The sequence below is a fragment of the Lichenostomus cassidix genome, chromosome 6, assembly GCF_008360975.1.
Source record: "Lichenostomus cassidix isolate B80296 chromosome 6, HeHo_3.0, whole genome shotgun sequence".
NCBI lineage: Eukaryota > Metazoa > Chordata > Aves > Passeriformes > Meliphagidae > Lichenostomus > Lichenostomus cassidix.
Window position 1 is genome coordinate 18696441 of NC_139487.1, and position 15286 is coordinate 18711726.

The 15286-nt window shown below is 41.4% G+C and overlaps 1 protein-coding gene and 1 long non-coding RNA gene across 19 annotated transcripts in view; one reads left to right on the forward strand and one right to left on the reverse strand.

Moving 5' to 3' along the window:
- Positions 1-15286, forward strand: part of PAX2 (paired box 2) — a 97716-nt gene that overhangs the window by 77005 nt on the left and 5425 nt on the right. For 9 of the 16 annotated variants that reach the window (XM_085065412.1, XM_085065413.1, XM_085065419.1 and 6 more), the window contains 2 exons: positions 8442-8651; positions 12640-12741. In XM_085065412.1, the coding sequence (XP_084921538.1) occupies positions 8442-8651; positions 12640-12741 (312 nt within the window). Of the gene's footprint in view, positions 1-8441; positions 8652-12639; positions 12742-15286 lie in introns of those variants that run through there. The other 7 variants (XM_085065414.1, XM_085065415.1, XM_085065424.1 and 4 more) reach the window with 3 other exon arrangements.
- The window catches only part of LOC146435402 (uncharacterized), a 188927-nt gene that overhangs the window by 54258 nt on the left and 119383 nt on the right, over positions 1-15286 (reverse strand). The gene's annotated exons all lie outside the window — the stretch shown is intronic.

The following is a 15286-nucleotide window of genomic DNA, read 5'->3' on the forward strand; positions in this document are numbered from 1 at the left end:
GGGACTTAGGTTCATCATTTGGGAACAGAGCCCTTTCCAACTCAATTATCTAGCCCAGGAGGCAGTACTACAGCAGAGAGTACTGTAGTACAGAGTAGGCAGTACTACAGCAGTACAGAGAGGCAGTACTACAGCAAAAAAGTACTACAGCAGAATGGACTTTTCATGTATGGCTTGAAAGTTGCTTGTTAACAGACCACCAAAGGGGAGGATTTACCTACTGGATGGATCATAAATTGACAGCAAAGGTGAAGAAAAATTTCCCTTAGTTGAATCCCAGCAGTTTTAACTAAATAGACCTTGTTTGCAAGCCTCCTACAATCCCTATGTACAAAGACAAGTAAAGGTAAAAGATGAAAAAAAAAATCACTTCAGGAACTTCTACTGTGATTGAAATGGGAGTATGTGTCCCCTTCTCTTCCTGTGAGGAGGTTTATGAGTGCTTCTCTGCTACGGTTAGCACCTATTTAAAGTCATCACCACCCATCAAAACAGCTAGTATGTCCTATATGGAAAATGTTTCCTTCTCTCTGAGAAATAATTTTTTCCCAAAGCAACAAATATCATCCAGGGTGAGAAATCCTGATGACAACTCAAAATGTAGCAGACAAAGGCACCAAAAAAGCAAAGAGCTCATGGATTTCACTTTCCTCTAGACCTCCCCTCTCTGGCACAGGATCAGATTTTTTCCACTATAATTTTTTAATTCATACATGAATGTATGCAAAAAAATTGTAATTACTGACAAAAAAGGATACTTACTATACCTGAAAGACATTAAAAAAGTAGTACTTAACATCTGCTTTCTATGAAAGTTTTCAGGAAAGCTGTGGTGCTAATCATGGAGAAATCACTGGCTAGACACTTGGACCCAAAATTTTTATGAAATGCTAAACAATCCTTTGAGACCTTGAGCCTTTGAAAGGTTAAAAGATACTATTTCCTTCATTTCAGATTAGAGAGTGAACCAAAGAGAATTTTGTTCAGTTCAAAAACCTGGTCTTTCAAAATGAAGAAACAAACTAGGATTTGAAAAAGCAGGAACATTTGTTTTCTTCAAATTAAGTGAATTAGAGTTGGTATGAAAGGATGAAATATATTAGTTTTAAAATAGGGTTCTTCAATTAGTCCAAATCCCTCCTTATATCTATCCTTTCCTCCATTTAGTAAGTAATTTTTGAATGCACAAGCTGCTTAGAAAAGCTTGCTTTTTCTGTTCTAGTATATTTAGGAAGTCAGGGAACTTATGGTCATTTTATTTAATTAGCATGAATAATTACAAATTCTGCTTTTAATTTAATTCTAATTTCCATCCAAATATAACTTGACACAGATCACAAGTAAAAAGTTAATAATGTAATAAAATAATAATATGGACTCATCGTTCACTATTTTCCCGTATAATAATATGTGAAGACAAATTACATTAAACAACATAATTGCTTAAATAAATGTGCACATGATGCAGTTAATCTATTTAGCAAAAACTGAAATAACTATGTTTAGGGTAAATTTTGTATTTGTCAAAATTTTTGTTACCTCCCATTAAATCCAAGCTTGTAGAAAACAGTCTCACAGTGGAAATATAAAAAAAGTTGATCCAGCTTGCTGTTTTGAATTACGATTAAAAATGACCATTACATTCAGTTGTACTTATGGTGAGAAGGGAAGCATTTCCTTTCCCTTTTCCTTGTTTGTACTGGTGAAAAATTCCTGTCTTACTCCAGTCTACTTTAGCCTCTGATAGCAGTGAGCAATGGCCCTGGTCAGGGCTTGACTAAGCTGACTTAAAGAAAGAAATCTTTTTAGCAAACTGCTGGGGGGCCCCAGTTGGCTTTGATGCTGGCAGATCCCACAGATGCTGACGCTACTCAGCAGCACAGCAGCATGGCTGAAGTTGCCAGCAGACAAACAGCCTCTTGGGCACATCTCTGGATGCCCCAATGCTGTTAAAATGGAATATGATAATCATTCCTGCAACTGCTGCACAGGGTTGTTACTGTCCTGCCTCACTAAAATGAAGGTGGTATTTTCTGTGAGCAAGCCTCTCATATTTAAGATGAGAAATTGGCAAAAGCAGAAGTCCACAGGACCTCCAAGTTTAATCATCTGTTTTCCTCCTTAAGAAGAGATAATATCTTCTTATTTAGTCAAAGAATTTGTAAAAGCAAAAGGTGTTACTATTCTTCTCTGGGACCAAATGGCTGAGAGTGATAGATGGTCAGATGAATGGTCCCTGGAACAGAAAGGAATGGGGGGTGGAGGGGAAGGAACCACATAAACTATTGATATGCATTCAGAGGAACTTTCACTGACAGTAACTTTATGATACTGAAGAACGCAGCTGGTGGGCTTTAAAAGCATATTCAACTGAAGAACACAGAAGTGGATGGGCCCAAAAGCAATAATATCTTTGCTTTCCTTAAATTAGCATTTAAGTGAACAATAGCAGTGAATGACAAAATTGTCATATAATGACAATAGCAGTGAATTCCCAGTTCAATTTTCTTGAGCAAGAGGACAGCATTGCAGACTGCCACACTCTATGCTGCTGGACAAAAGGGGACTTTTGAAAGAGAAAATAATTGTATTGTATTGTCTTTCCAGCAATTCAAGTTTTGCCTTTTCTTCTGAGGCTAAATGAAGGATCCAATGAGTATGGCTTTGATAAAAATTCTCATGATGTAGATATTTGCCCACTGTAGCAAAGACTGTGCTTTATACCCAAGTTAAGAAGACATTAATAACTTTTGATACCCATCAGCTGTACTAGATTTAATCAGGCCCCCTTCTTCAACAACCGAATTGCCCGCTGCAGTCCTTCAGAGAAATGGAAAGCTTAGAGTAGCCTTTGGCCCATCTTTTTAAGTTTAGGACTGTTGTGGGCTACCAAGGAAGATCTATCCTATCTTGGGATCAGTAAAATACCATTATGATGAAACCTTGGAGTTACCTATAATGAGGACTGCCTGAAAAATGAACAGATGCTAATTGCATTGCCCAATATGTATTTCCAAAGCATCTGGTTTAAGAGGAGGCATTCAAATCCCAAACCAACAAGGAATAAGCACATGCTACATTTCAAGACAGGCAGAACTTGCCAAATCTATTAGGCTGGGACTCAAGTAAGGGGACAATATAAACTCCACTGAACTTCTCTGTTTGCCAAGTGTGCAAGTTGCACGCACATCTTTCTCCCCTCCACCCAGGACTTTAAAGCATACCTTCCTTCTTCAGCTCCATCTTCAAACAAATGTCCTCAGTGAAATAGATTTCAGTGAAGTAGACTTCATGAAATAGACTTCAGTGAAGTTCTCAAGTAATTAATCAGTACTCAAGTAGCTTCAAAGAGTAAGTCTAGATCACAGGTCTACTGGAAGCTCCATGCTTTACTCTGTATGATGACTATAAAACTTTCTTGTTAAAGTAACATACAAAGTTAGCAGAACAGTTTACTTAGAAAGCAGCAGTTAATCAGATCAGACACAAAATCTAGATTTATAACATTCAGTTTAATAAAAAAATTGGGCAAATAGATGACAAAATTTGATGTGGGATATGACATCGCAACAGCTCTGACTCTTAGGGGAAAGCAATCCAAGGTTGTTTCTTTAAATGTACTCAACAATGTAATGGGCTAAAAACATGGATGGATGCGTACAGAAACAGAAAAGAAACCTGAATACACAAGGCTCTCTCTCTAGTGAGTAGAAAGACAAGAAAGGTATTCGGTAGAAGTAGGTTAATCTTGGCACACTTTTAAGTTCTTCTAGCAAAGGTCTGTTATGATCAGAGAAGGAAAAAAGCCAGGACAGTCTTTGTTTTCAGTGCAGCTTGCAAAATGCTCTCACAACAGAAAACCTAGGAAACTAAGAACAGAAAAAGTGGTTCTTCTGACATGACAGTAAGCAAAAGCAAACAATATGCTGTCAGTCCTCTCTGGTCTTTTGTACAGCTTCTGGAATGGGAGGCAAGATTCCCACATGGGAGAAAGTGATGTGACTCCACTTCCTATAGTGTAAACTCACTAGTCCATGAGTTCTGAGGACCCAGTTCTGTTCTGTTTACCACAACAAAACTTTTCTAAGGAATAGAGAACACAAATACAGTAAAAGATGTTTCAGAGGTGGGTACAAGGATAGAATTCAAAACACCTGAAATAAGATTCAGCTTTGGCACAGGGTTCCTACACGAAATTGAGTATTTCTTCTCTGGACTCAGTTGCTCACAGATAAAACAGTGATGCTGTAAGGATATTTATTCTAAAGGATGGGGCACTGGGATCATGAAAATACTTGATAGAAACCTCAGGAAAACACAAAGAACAGGAAACATTGTCAAGATGGTAAGCAGTGTTGAGTGGGTTTGTACAAGCCATCCCTCATGCATGGTATTGGGATATACCATCTTGGTATTCTTTGTGTACTGTAAAGAAAAGGAGCACTGGATGCAGGTAGCTTATCCTCCAGGAAGCCAGCAATGAAAAACAAGCAGCTTACCTAGTCCTGTAACCCCCGCTTCTTCCTTTCCCTTCAGCAGGAAAGAACATGATAAAAGCTTAGATGAGTCTTTGTAGGAACCTGAAGCTGTGAATCTTCCTCTCACTCTGTCTGGCCAAAATCCCTTCATTCGCAGGGGGAATTTAGGCTAGAGATCACCAGTTCTTGCTCTCCGCCAGAATAACAGAGGAGAGGGTTAGAATGGAAGAAAAACAACCATAACTCAGCAAATACAGTCAGAGAGAGAGGAGTAGGAGATGCACAAAATGTGGCCCTCTGCTATGTTTCCAGCTATATCCCCACCCTGCTGACTTTCAAGTTTCCTCCACCATGACAGTGGATGATATTTTTTGTCACCTATGAACATGGACACTACTTGCCTTTTAGAAAAAGAAAGGAGACTGGGGCAGGAATATATTTACACTGCTTTGGAAAGGGGTTGTAAACTCATTCCACTCCCCCCATTTGATTACAGGTTGGTATTCCAGCCTTAGGAGCAAGACATTCCTTGGGATTCACTGAAGGAGCATTACTGAGGAACACTCCTAACACAACATAGACAAGCCAATATGGCACTGCTCCACAGCTTGCTGGCAGTAGCGGGACTTGGGATAGACAGGGGCAATTTTCCCATCTCAAATATAAAAGAATTAGAGAATGAAGAAAATCCAAAGTGAAAATAGAAAAGGTGCAGCTGAAGTTTGAGGTGGCTAAAATGAAAAATGGGACTATGCCATTCATAGATAGATGGATGGATGGATGGATGGATGGATGGATGGATAGATAGATAGATAGATAGATAGATAGATAGATAGATAGATAGATAGATTTCATATACTGTGACACACTTTGAAGTGATAATTCACTGCAGGGGCAATTATTTCAGCATAGTGGTGGCAGGAGTTTTACCAGAGACCAAATTCAGGTGCTTTTAGTCAGGGGAGAGTTGGACAACAGAGGAGTAAAAAGTGGTAAATGCCATCCATCAGTAAAGATACATGGGATATAAGTTATGTCTGTGCAGTTGCAGAGGGTAGAGGGAAAGATAGATAAATAGACACATAAAAGTCTGAGTTTTGGTTGTGCAATCATTCGCTGTCTGACCTTATCCTCGCCTCCTTTCCACTATTCTTAGAGAGAAGAGTGTTTAGCATTATGGTGTTCAGGTCTCTTTGCCATGCTACTGTTGACTTCTTTATCCCTCCACACACACTGAATAAGTGGTGATGCCTCTGGAAGGTGCGAGGAATTTTTCTTCATAAGCCTTGATGTGTTCAAGAGAGGCCTGGGCTCATCTCCACTGTGAGTCTGACAGGGGTTTTAACAGCCTCACAACACCAGGACAAATAGCTCCTGGTCCCTTAACCCTTCCCAGCTTTGCAAGGCAAGGCCTAGCACTGTTGTTCCCACTGCAAGGGCTTTACACAGTCTTTCAGGCTGAAATCCTCTCTGTGGTGGCTGGGCAGAGCGGAAATCCAGGGCTGGATCAGATTGGCCTAATGCTACAGCAGCTTAAGCGGTCTGTTTTACCAGAGATTATGGTTTCACTTACACAGAGCGCCTGAAAAATGCTGCGGTTTAGGAAGGATTATAGCTGAAAATTCCATGCTTTAAAAGAGAAATAAAGCAGGGGAGGGACTAGGAAACCCAACGTGCCTGGGGGCTGTGCAAACAGGATTAACCCCTGCCCACAGCATCTTTTGCTTCTGCCCACCCACGCTTCCATGTCCACCTTATTCTCTGCCCTTTCCTCCTCAGCAGCTCCCTACACCTGCTGTCTCTTGTAAAATAAAGAGAGCTGAAAAAGGAGCATGGAAAATGCCCAGGACTGAAGTGTCCCTAGTTTATTTACGTATCACTGTCAAATGGCTTCCTTGAAAAATATCACTTCAGTTGCAGCCTGTGAAAACCCAGGGACCTTTCAGCCCTCTGCCTGCAGATAGGTCTATGCATCCAAATTATCTTGTAGCAACATTATTTGGATAAAGGCTCCAAGCACTCCCAGAATGCTGGTGGTGACTCTGCCTGTTTGGGCTGAAAGTAAATATGAGCACTCACTGCCATCTGATGACAGAGGATGCAGGAGAAAAATAGCTTGTGGGATCTCAATCTACAGAGACTGGCACTGGCACGTGAAGGCTCACTAGTGGGATAGTGGGACAGTGTGTGGTTGTAAAACGCAAAAGCTGGGCGCTGATGTGCAGCCTGCTCTGGGGACTTTATTTCACTGTGCAACAAACCCCAGATACGCCAACTTCCATTCCCCATGTCCTCCACAAAAGGTCCTTGCCAAACAGAGTTTCCTAGCAAAAAGGGAAAAGAAATTACAGCCCTCACTAAGCATGCCAGAGACTTCACTTAGTAAACTAAATGAAGAAGAACTGTACCCCTTTTGGCCAGGACTGGTCCTTCCCAATTAACAGAAACATGAGCATACATCTTTGCTGCAAAGAAGTCTTGGTGATCAGAGACCTTTGCTGGCCATCCATGTTAGAAGTAGTTGGAGGAGAACACAGATGGCAAACTATCATTTTTGCCATGTAGCAAACTTTTAGGAAACAAATATCTCAGGATAAACAGCATTCACAGATAGAAATTGCCCAGCCCTTCATTGTCTAGGTGAGCATTACATCCTTGCAACAAGGTGCCTAAAGTTAATTAAGCCAGTTCGACATTAATGAAGTCAGATTTATGACCTAATTATATGTCACATTTCTATTTCTCTGTATAAATCAAAACCACCAGAACTAACTTATTTCATAGGCCATTGGCAAGAGCTGCCATCAAAGCGGAGAGATGGCTTTCATTTCTTGGCTTGAATTTGTTTATCTGAGGATGGATTGTTTGCTAGATAATTTGGATTGGATCCGATCACATCATCCATACTGTGCTTTCAGGTGTCTAAATACAGGACTCTTTTACTGCTGACCCAACAACAGTAGGTGTTCTGGAGTACCCATGCTTTAGGTCACAGAGTTCTCCAATTCCCAAACTTGGCTATCCTACTTGATAGCCAAGTTAGGAGCAGTTGTAAAGCTGAATCTATTGTGCCTATACAAATCTGCACATCAGAAATGGAGGCCCAATGCAAACAACAATAAAAATTAGACCTTTTATAAGTCCCCCACATTTCCCCTCTTCCATTATGTCTCTCTGTCAAGGTATCTATCCAGCAAACCTACACTCTGGGAACAGTCAGGGTCAGTCCTGACTGCTTTTATGGTTAAATCTCCAAAATGTGCCACTGTGAACAAGATCAATTGATTGATCCATCTGTCTACCCACCTATTAATTGCACAATCCCATTTTTATTTTAACCTCCTCAAACTCCAGCTATACCATTTTTGTCAAGCTTTTATGAAATTTGGCTTGAGAAGCTTTTTGGCCATTACACCCAGCAATGTGTTTAAGAGACGCTTACAGCAACACTGCTCTCCTGAGGAAGGTTACCTTGGGTTTGAAGAGAAGTGGTGTACTTCCTTGGGCCAAACTGTGTAACACCATCATATGCCCTTGGCCAGCAAGAAAAAGCAGCAGGAAAGGGAGCACAAAAGCTTCAGAGCATTCTTCTTCCCAATCCTATGCTTCTTCCTGTCCTCCCTCTCCTGCATGTTCCCTCCCTCACCTCTCCTCTTCCTGCATCCCATTCCTTGCCTCTGCCACTGCACTCCATTCCCCTCATCTCCTGCTGCCCTGCAGAGGCATTCCTGCAGTCCGAGCCTAGCCCCCAGGCACATTTACTGCTGTTGTCTCAGCACTGGCTCCTCTGATCTACTCCTAGCCTTTTTATTTTTATTTTTGTTTTAAAATTAATTTCCCTGTAGATTTTAACCACTCCATTTTCATTTACCCATTTTGTTCTTCCTCTCCTCCCTTCCCCACCCTCCTCTTCCTTCCCCTGTTCCCTTTGTCTGTCTGTGTCCATCCCTTACCCTACCACAGAAAACCTCTCCTCTCCCCTCAGTATAAAGCAAGAGCCTCATGGAGCCTCTCTCACCCCTTTCACCCCCACCACGCCGGTCGGCTCTGGGCAGGCTGATCTTCAGCCCTTCCACATGGCCCTTTCAGATGATGCGTCCACGCCTTGCTACAGTGCCTTCCTTCATCATGGCGCCCACTTTGGGCAGTCCAGCAGCCAGCCTCTGATAGCAGGTAACCAGCTTTGGCCACCAACTGAGTGGGGATGCTGTAGGCAAGGGGTTCAGTTTCGTCTGATGGGGAGGCCAGTAAATGCTGCAAGCTCTTTGAGTGCAAGTGGGAACCAGAGCAGCCACGTTCCAGGTCTGCATACGCAGCATATGTTCTCAGCTCCATGAAGAACCAAAAAGATTCAATGCCTGTCCTTCTTTTTTTAGAATAAAATGGGAAAAGAAGCTGTAACTGCCTAGAAGTGACTACATCTCCCAGCTGGATTGGGTTTGGGACTTAGTACAGAAACATGCATACCGCAAAATCCTGTGTTGCCTCAATAGCCTTAATGTCCCTGAGTACTGCAGGCCCAGCATACTGTGTGCTAGCCTAAGGTAGATGATAGAAGCGTGAAGATCCCAGCCAGCTCTAGACCTGCCTGGGTTGTTCAGCATGGGTTGTAGCTACAAAGTCTGATAGACATGGGCAGTTGGTGAGCACTGCCATAGCTATGCTGTGAGCAGTATTTGAGTCACTTGGTTTGGGAGTGTCAGTGTGAGCTGGTGCCTTCACACAGCAGACCAAGTAGTTAAGAAACTCAGTGTCATGTCTGAATGTCAAGAGCAGGAAGGATGTGTGAGAGACTGTGTTTTACAGCCAAAGGAATACAGAGCTAAGGTAGGTGGCCTTTAAGGGAAGAGCAGAAGTGAAGAAAGAGGTTGCAGAAAATGGCAGCACTTATGAGTAGCAGGTGGGAGGGGAGGATGGGGAGGAAGGTTGAGTTTCAGGTAGGTACTAAGGTGTCGCTGTAGTACCCAGGATGGATAAATGCGACACAGACACGAATCCAGTGAGAAGCAGAGAGAGCCTTTATTGTTTACCACTTCTGCTTATATGTGCTAAAATTCCAGAGGTGATTCCAGTGGTCACCCAGCTCCTGGGGTGATTGGCTGAAGTCTTGCAACACCCAATTCCAAACACTCTCTGCCTTAAAACCAAACAGATCAGGAAAACAGCAGGTGTTAGATACTATTTACAAAACCCATCTCACTGTTTTCATAGTTTGCATGGGAAAGGAGAGACTCTCAGAAAAGCTTCTGCTAGCAGCTTTTCAGTATCCACACTAAGGGAAATTCCTAAGCCAGGTGACTGAAGCAACATTGCTGCAGAAGCTCAGGAGTGACTTGGGTGAAATAGTGGGTATCATCTTAGGTGACCATTGACTGTTTTTCAAAGGATCTAATCTGGGCTTTTTCAGAAGAGACAAGTGTTAGTGCAGACCATGGTTCCTAATATTGAAGAAACATATCTTACCTCTGACTCCTTCATGTTCCTATATTATTTTTCTCTTTTAACTTAATATCCTTCCCTTGTCTTCTCATGTGAGATTTCCATTTCTGAACCTCCACATAGGAAAACAGCAATTAACAGCAGAGAAGACTTGTGTTCATAACACTGTCTTGGTCCTGCCTTAGTGTAGGCAGTAAGAGCCTCTGAGTTTTGGGCACTTCCTAAGCCAAGAAGTCTCCTGACTCTCTCCAACATTGCAGCTCCCTGGGGATACCATCATACATGACCATCCTCTAGCCTAGAAGGCACTGTGTTTCTGGAGAGGCACTCACTACCTTAGGACTCTTACAGGGAATTAGGCATGGGACACAGCGTTCAAAAGCACAATGTCAAAGTGATTCAGGTGCTGTTCCTCACTCAGAAGATTCTTGCAGGAGGAAGAATGGCTGGAGTTGGAAGCATGTTCTGAGCTAGCTTTGCCATAGCCCTGCAGTACAAGAATTTGATAATCCTGTCTATCTGTTTGTAATGAGAGGAGGTTATGGCAGAGGCCTGTTTGTATGTAATAACGTTTTAAGGGCTTCTCTGTGAGGCTCTTACTGATGTTACTGATACAGTACTTGTTTGTTGTCTTCTTTTTCAATACTGGGATTTTGACAGATGATCACTTCCCAACAAATTTTCCACTCTCAGTTTTGAACATCAACCTCTGTGCGCTCATGTCTGAATAAAAACACAGGGGCATATGTGCACACATCAAGTAGCAGAGTGAGTGTATATGTGTTCCCACCTGAATGGAAGTGTCAAAATGAATTAATTTTGCCTGCAGCTACATAATGTTATCTCTAACTTTTCAGTGACACTTTTCTCACTCATCACTTGTTATTTCTCAGGCTAGTCAATAAATGAAAATAAAAGAACAAAAATTTTAAGCATAAAAATTGCTTGCCTTAAACCAAAGTGAGAAAAAAAGTAACTACATCTACTAGGTGTTATTCATACAGTTTAACATACAGCTACAAATCACTAAAGGGATGATGGTGATAAAAGAGTAAAAGAGTGTAGAATATTAATCCCTGATATATTACATATTTATTTTCATCAATATTGTAGAGTGGATGGAAAATGGCTCAGCTGTTGTCTAAGAGGAGGTAAGCTAGAAACATCAGCCAATGACCAGGAACCTCTTCAGGGAGAAAGAATGAACTTGCATTTCTGTTTTCTCAAGTAAATCACCTCAGTAATCTTTAGTCAAGACTGGTGAAAGCAATGACACTGGTTTAGCCTACCTCATCCCAGAGAAACTTCCTCCCTTCAGGTTAATGTTCCATGCTTATTAGTTTTCGCTTTGCCTTGTAACTGTTAATTATTTCTGATTCCCCAGCCAAGGTTCATGCTTGTTCCAGGGCCTGTTTTTATCCATTATTCTGCTGGTAGTAGAGCTAAACCAATGGTTCTTCTTCTTTCATTGGCATATCCCAGCACAGTTCCAGTGACTCCAGTGGTAATGTGCTATATTTAACCTGTCACACCTAAAGGCAAATCAGACTCTTGCCCTCCAGTTAGAACAGACAGAAGAGACAAAATTTAACAAAGGAACAATAAATGGCACAAACTTCTTGGTGAGCTACAGTTCACCTAGGGAATGTGAAAGGCTTTGGATGCTGACATCTCAGCAGTGTTGGAGGTTGAGCTGTAAATCTCTCAGCAGCTGTGGGAGAAAGATTATCTTAATTTATTTAGCTTGTTGTTTTGTTTTGTTTTTCTTTGTTTATTTTGTTTTGTTTTGGCTTGAAACTCCCGGCAGCTTCTGAGATTATTTTAGTTCATTTAAATGCAATAAGCACTAACAGCAAATGCCCTTCTGGCTGGCCCATTTTCAGGCTAACCAGTCCAAATGAGGAAATGCCTCTGGCATGAACCAAAAAGCCCCCAGCTGCACTTCCTGAGAGGAAAAATAAACTACAATCATACACCCAGTCCACACCCCTCTCTACTTCTTTGGTGGTGAAAAAAATCACAACTTTAAGTATTACAAAGAAAAACTTGTACCTGTGATAAAAATGAAGTGAGACTCAAACTAATTTGCATGATTTTATTGTTATATATAGTACACCAGCACCTGGAAGGAGTCCAACCAGTACTGGTCTCATACTAAGCACTGTGCAAATGTACTAAAAGTGTGCCCTTGCACCAAAGAGTTTGCAGCATAAAAAGAAGCTCAGAGAGGTAAAGTGACTTGCTTAAAACCATCAGCAGGTGAATGGCAAAGGTGGGAAGAGAGACAGGCACAGAAAATGCTTGGATCTCTTCCCAGTGCCTTGCACGTTGATCATGCCCTAAAGCAACATCGCCACAATTTTGGAACTGCATCCCTGCACATAGGACCTTAGCTACTCTGGCAATAAATATGCTGCCATTCTCTGTGCAGATCAGGGCCATTTTGATTTAGTTAAAATAGATCCAAAATCTACAATGAAACAAAACAAATTCTTTTAAGCCTCATCAAAACTAAGTTTTAGCATCCATCCTTACAGTATGAGATCAAAAGTGCCCCAGTCTTCACCCAGAATTTTCAGTGGGTGGACAGAACTCATGTAAGAGAAGGCTGTGCAGTAGTTGCCTATCAAGTCATGTGACAGTGGGACAAAAGGTGATACCAAATCAATATTGAAAGATCTTATCTGTATTGATCGCCTGTCCTGATTCTTTCCCTTTCCAGGTCGTGATATGGCAAGCACCACCTTGCCTGGCTACCCACCCCATGTTCCCCCAACTGGACAAGGCAGCTATCCAACCTCAACTCTTGCAGGAATGGTTCCTGGTAAGTCAGCTGCCAGCCCTCAGTAATGGTGCACACATGTTTGAACGGTTACCAGCATTGCCAGAGTTTTCACAGCTGGCTTGGCTATTGCTTTGCTGACACGAAGAGCTATTTTTTTCATAAAGAAACCATCAGGTGCCTAAAACCAATGTAGCTAGCAACCCTTTTTGTAATGTATCTCTTTTCCCCAAGTAACTGATTCACTGCTGCTATGCGTAACTAGCTAGCTATAACCTGTAGCAATTAATTAGTAATTAATTAACCCTAGTATTCATTAACCAATGTAATTATTTTCCAATGACCCATGCAGATTATTATGTACTGCATAACTCAAGATACTCACCTATACACTAACTTAGGGTAACAACTCACCTTCTGTCTAAAGCCATGGCATCAAGCTGAAAATTATTAATGGTAATTTAGTACCTGCAGTATTTGAAGAACTACTGTCTATATAGCCTAAACTAACAACTCAGCAATGATTAGCAGCATTTCAGGAGAAGCTAACAATTCACTTTTAACAACCAACTACATACCCATCTCCTGTTTGTAAGACAGTGCTTCCAATCCAAGAAACTATTAACCTAATCCTACATCCAAAGGCAAACTGTTTCTCTGCTACCCAATGCCTTTGCAGAAATAGCTTAGCATATGGATTCTTCCACTCTTTTGGAAGAAGAGAGGACCATTTACTCTAAGGCAATTGAAGCGTTCATTACCTCGGGCTCTATTACCCACTCTCCTCTGATGACAGTTGTCCCCAGTAGATAAATGAAGTGGCAGGATTTTCTTTTCTCAGACATGGTAGCTCAGAACTTAGAACTCACCTGCCACTGATTTCTGCTTGTCGTGGCCCCTGGTTGTGAGTCGTGATGGTTAAGGGGCAGGTACATAGCCCATTCTGCAACCTCTGCTTCTGAAGGGATGAGTCCAGAACCAAAGCAGCAAAAGGTTGAGGACAGAAAGCTCTTAAATTACTGTCATATGATTTGCTAGAGCTTACCAGTGGAAAGCCTAACTTAACCCTCATCCAGATTTCAGAATAGCCAGCTAAATGAACATAAACTGCAGTGAGGACAGTGAAAATATAACTGATAGGAAATGTTTTCAGGTCAAAGTCTTAACATCTTTAAGTGACAAATCATAGAATGGCTTGAGTTGAAACAGACCTTAAAGGTAATCTAGTTCCAACCCCCCTGTCATGGGCAGGGACATCATTCACAGGCTGTACAAAGCCCAACCAGCCTGACATTGAACACTTCCAGGGATGGGGTATCCACAACTACTCTGGGCAACCTGTTCCAGTGGAAAATTTCAGGACATCTCCTACACTAAAATATTCAGGAAGATGGTTTGGTTCCAGAATCAGAGAAGAAGTTATTACCCCCACACACAACTTCCCCCAGCAACAGTAGGTACATTCAATTGACAATATTTAGATCAGTTAATGGTCAAAAATTATAGGAGATCATGGCATATAGAAATTATTAATACCAAAATAACTGGGTCTTTGAGTAGAATATGTTCAGTTGTGTAAGATTCAGATTGCTATGTAAGTTTGATGTCTTCATCACAAGGATGATACTGACTTCAAAACCAGGACAAAAATTTTAAGACTGCTAATATCAGAGATCACTTATCCAAGGATAGGATACTTCAGCTCCTTGATGTGGAGGTTGCATATCTATAAGACAGTCATGTCCCAAGAAAACCCAGAAATATTCCCAAAAAGCAAAGGAACGGAATTATGCAGAAAAAAGTTAAGTTATATTTCAAAGTTAAAAAAATATTCCAGTCAAATGGGTCCTTACATTAAATCTGACGTCAATATTTAATCAGAGGAAATTTTTCCAGTGGCCTACTTGGGCATCCTGCAGTAGTTACTGCATCTTTCAACAGAGCCTCAGGTTCTGGCTGTTTCAGTCATACCCCACTGGTCAGACCCAGCCAGGAAGCCCTTCTCTTCCTGACTTCTAATGTGACTGAAGCCAACAAGATGGAGATAAAGAGGCTTCCTGGGAAGAAACAGAAGACTTGCCTTTAATGGGTCACACTGCAGATCTCTGCAGCCTCTACTCTGTGCCAGGAGCCAACAGGGGAAGTATGAGGAAGGGTGTAAAAGTAGAGCAATCATAAATTGGTACTTTCTTGAAACATCTTTCAGCCTCCACGTTGCAGCTAAGAGACTTTCTAGGACAGACTTAATATCTTTCTATTTAATATTGAACCCTTGATAGGTTTTTCCTCCACAAATGTAAAAAATGTCTCCTGAACCCATATATGCTTTTAACATGCATAGAAACCTAGGGCTAGAACTTCTGTAGCTTAACTACATATTTTGTGAAAGCTATCTCCCTTATTTGTTCTGAACCTGCCACCTGCTAGGCTCACTTCATGCCTCATCATTTCTGTATTAGAAGACTAAACCAATAAGATTTAAATACAGATGCCAAGAAATAGTAAAGATTCCCCAAGCACAGATTGCACAGAATATAGGCCTCCTGAGATCAATCCTCTGGGCTGACTTGCAACCTCTGTTAGGAGT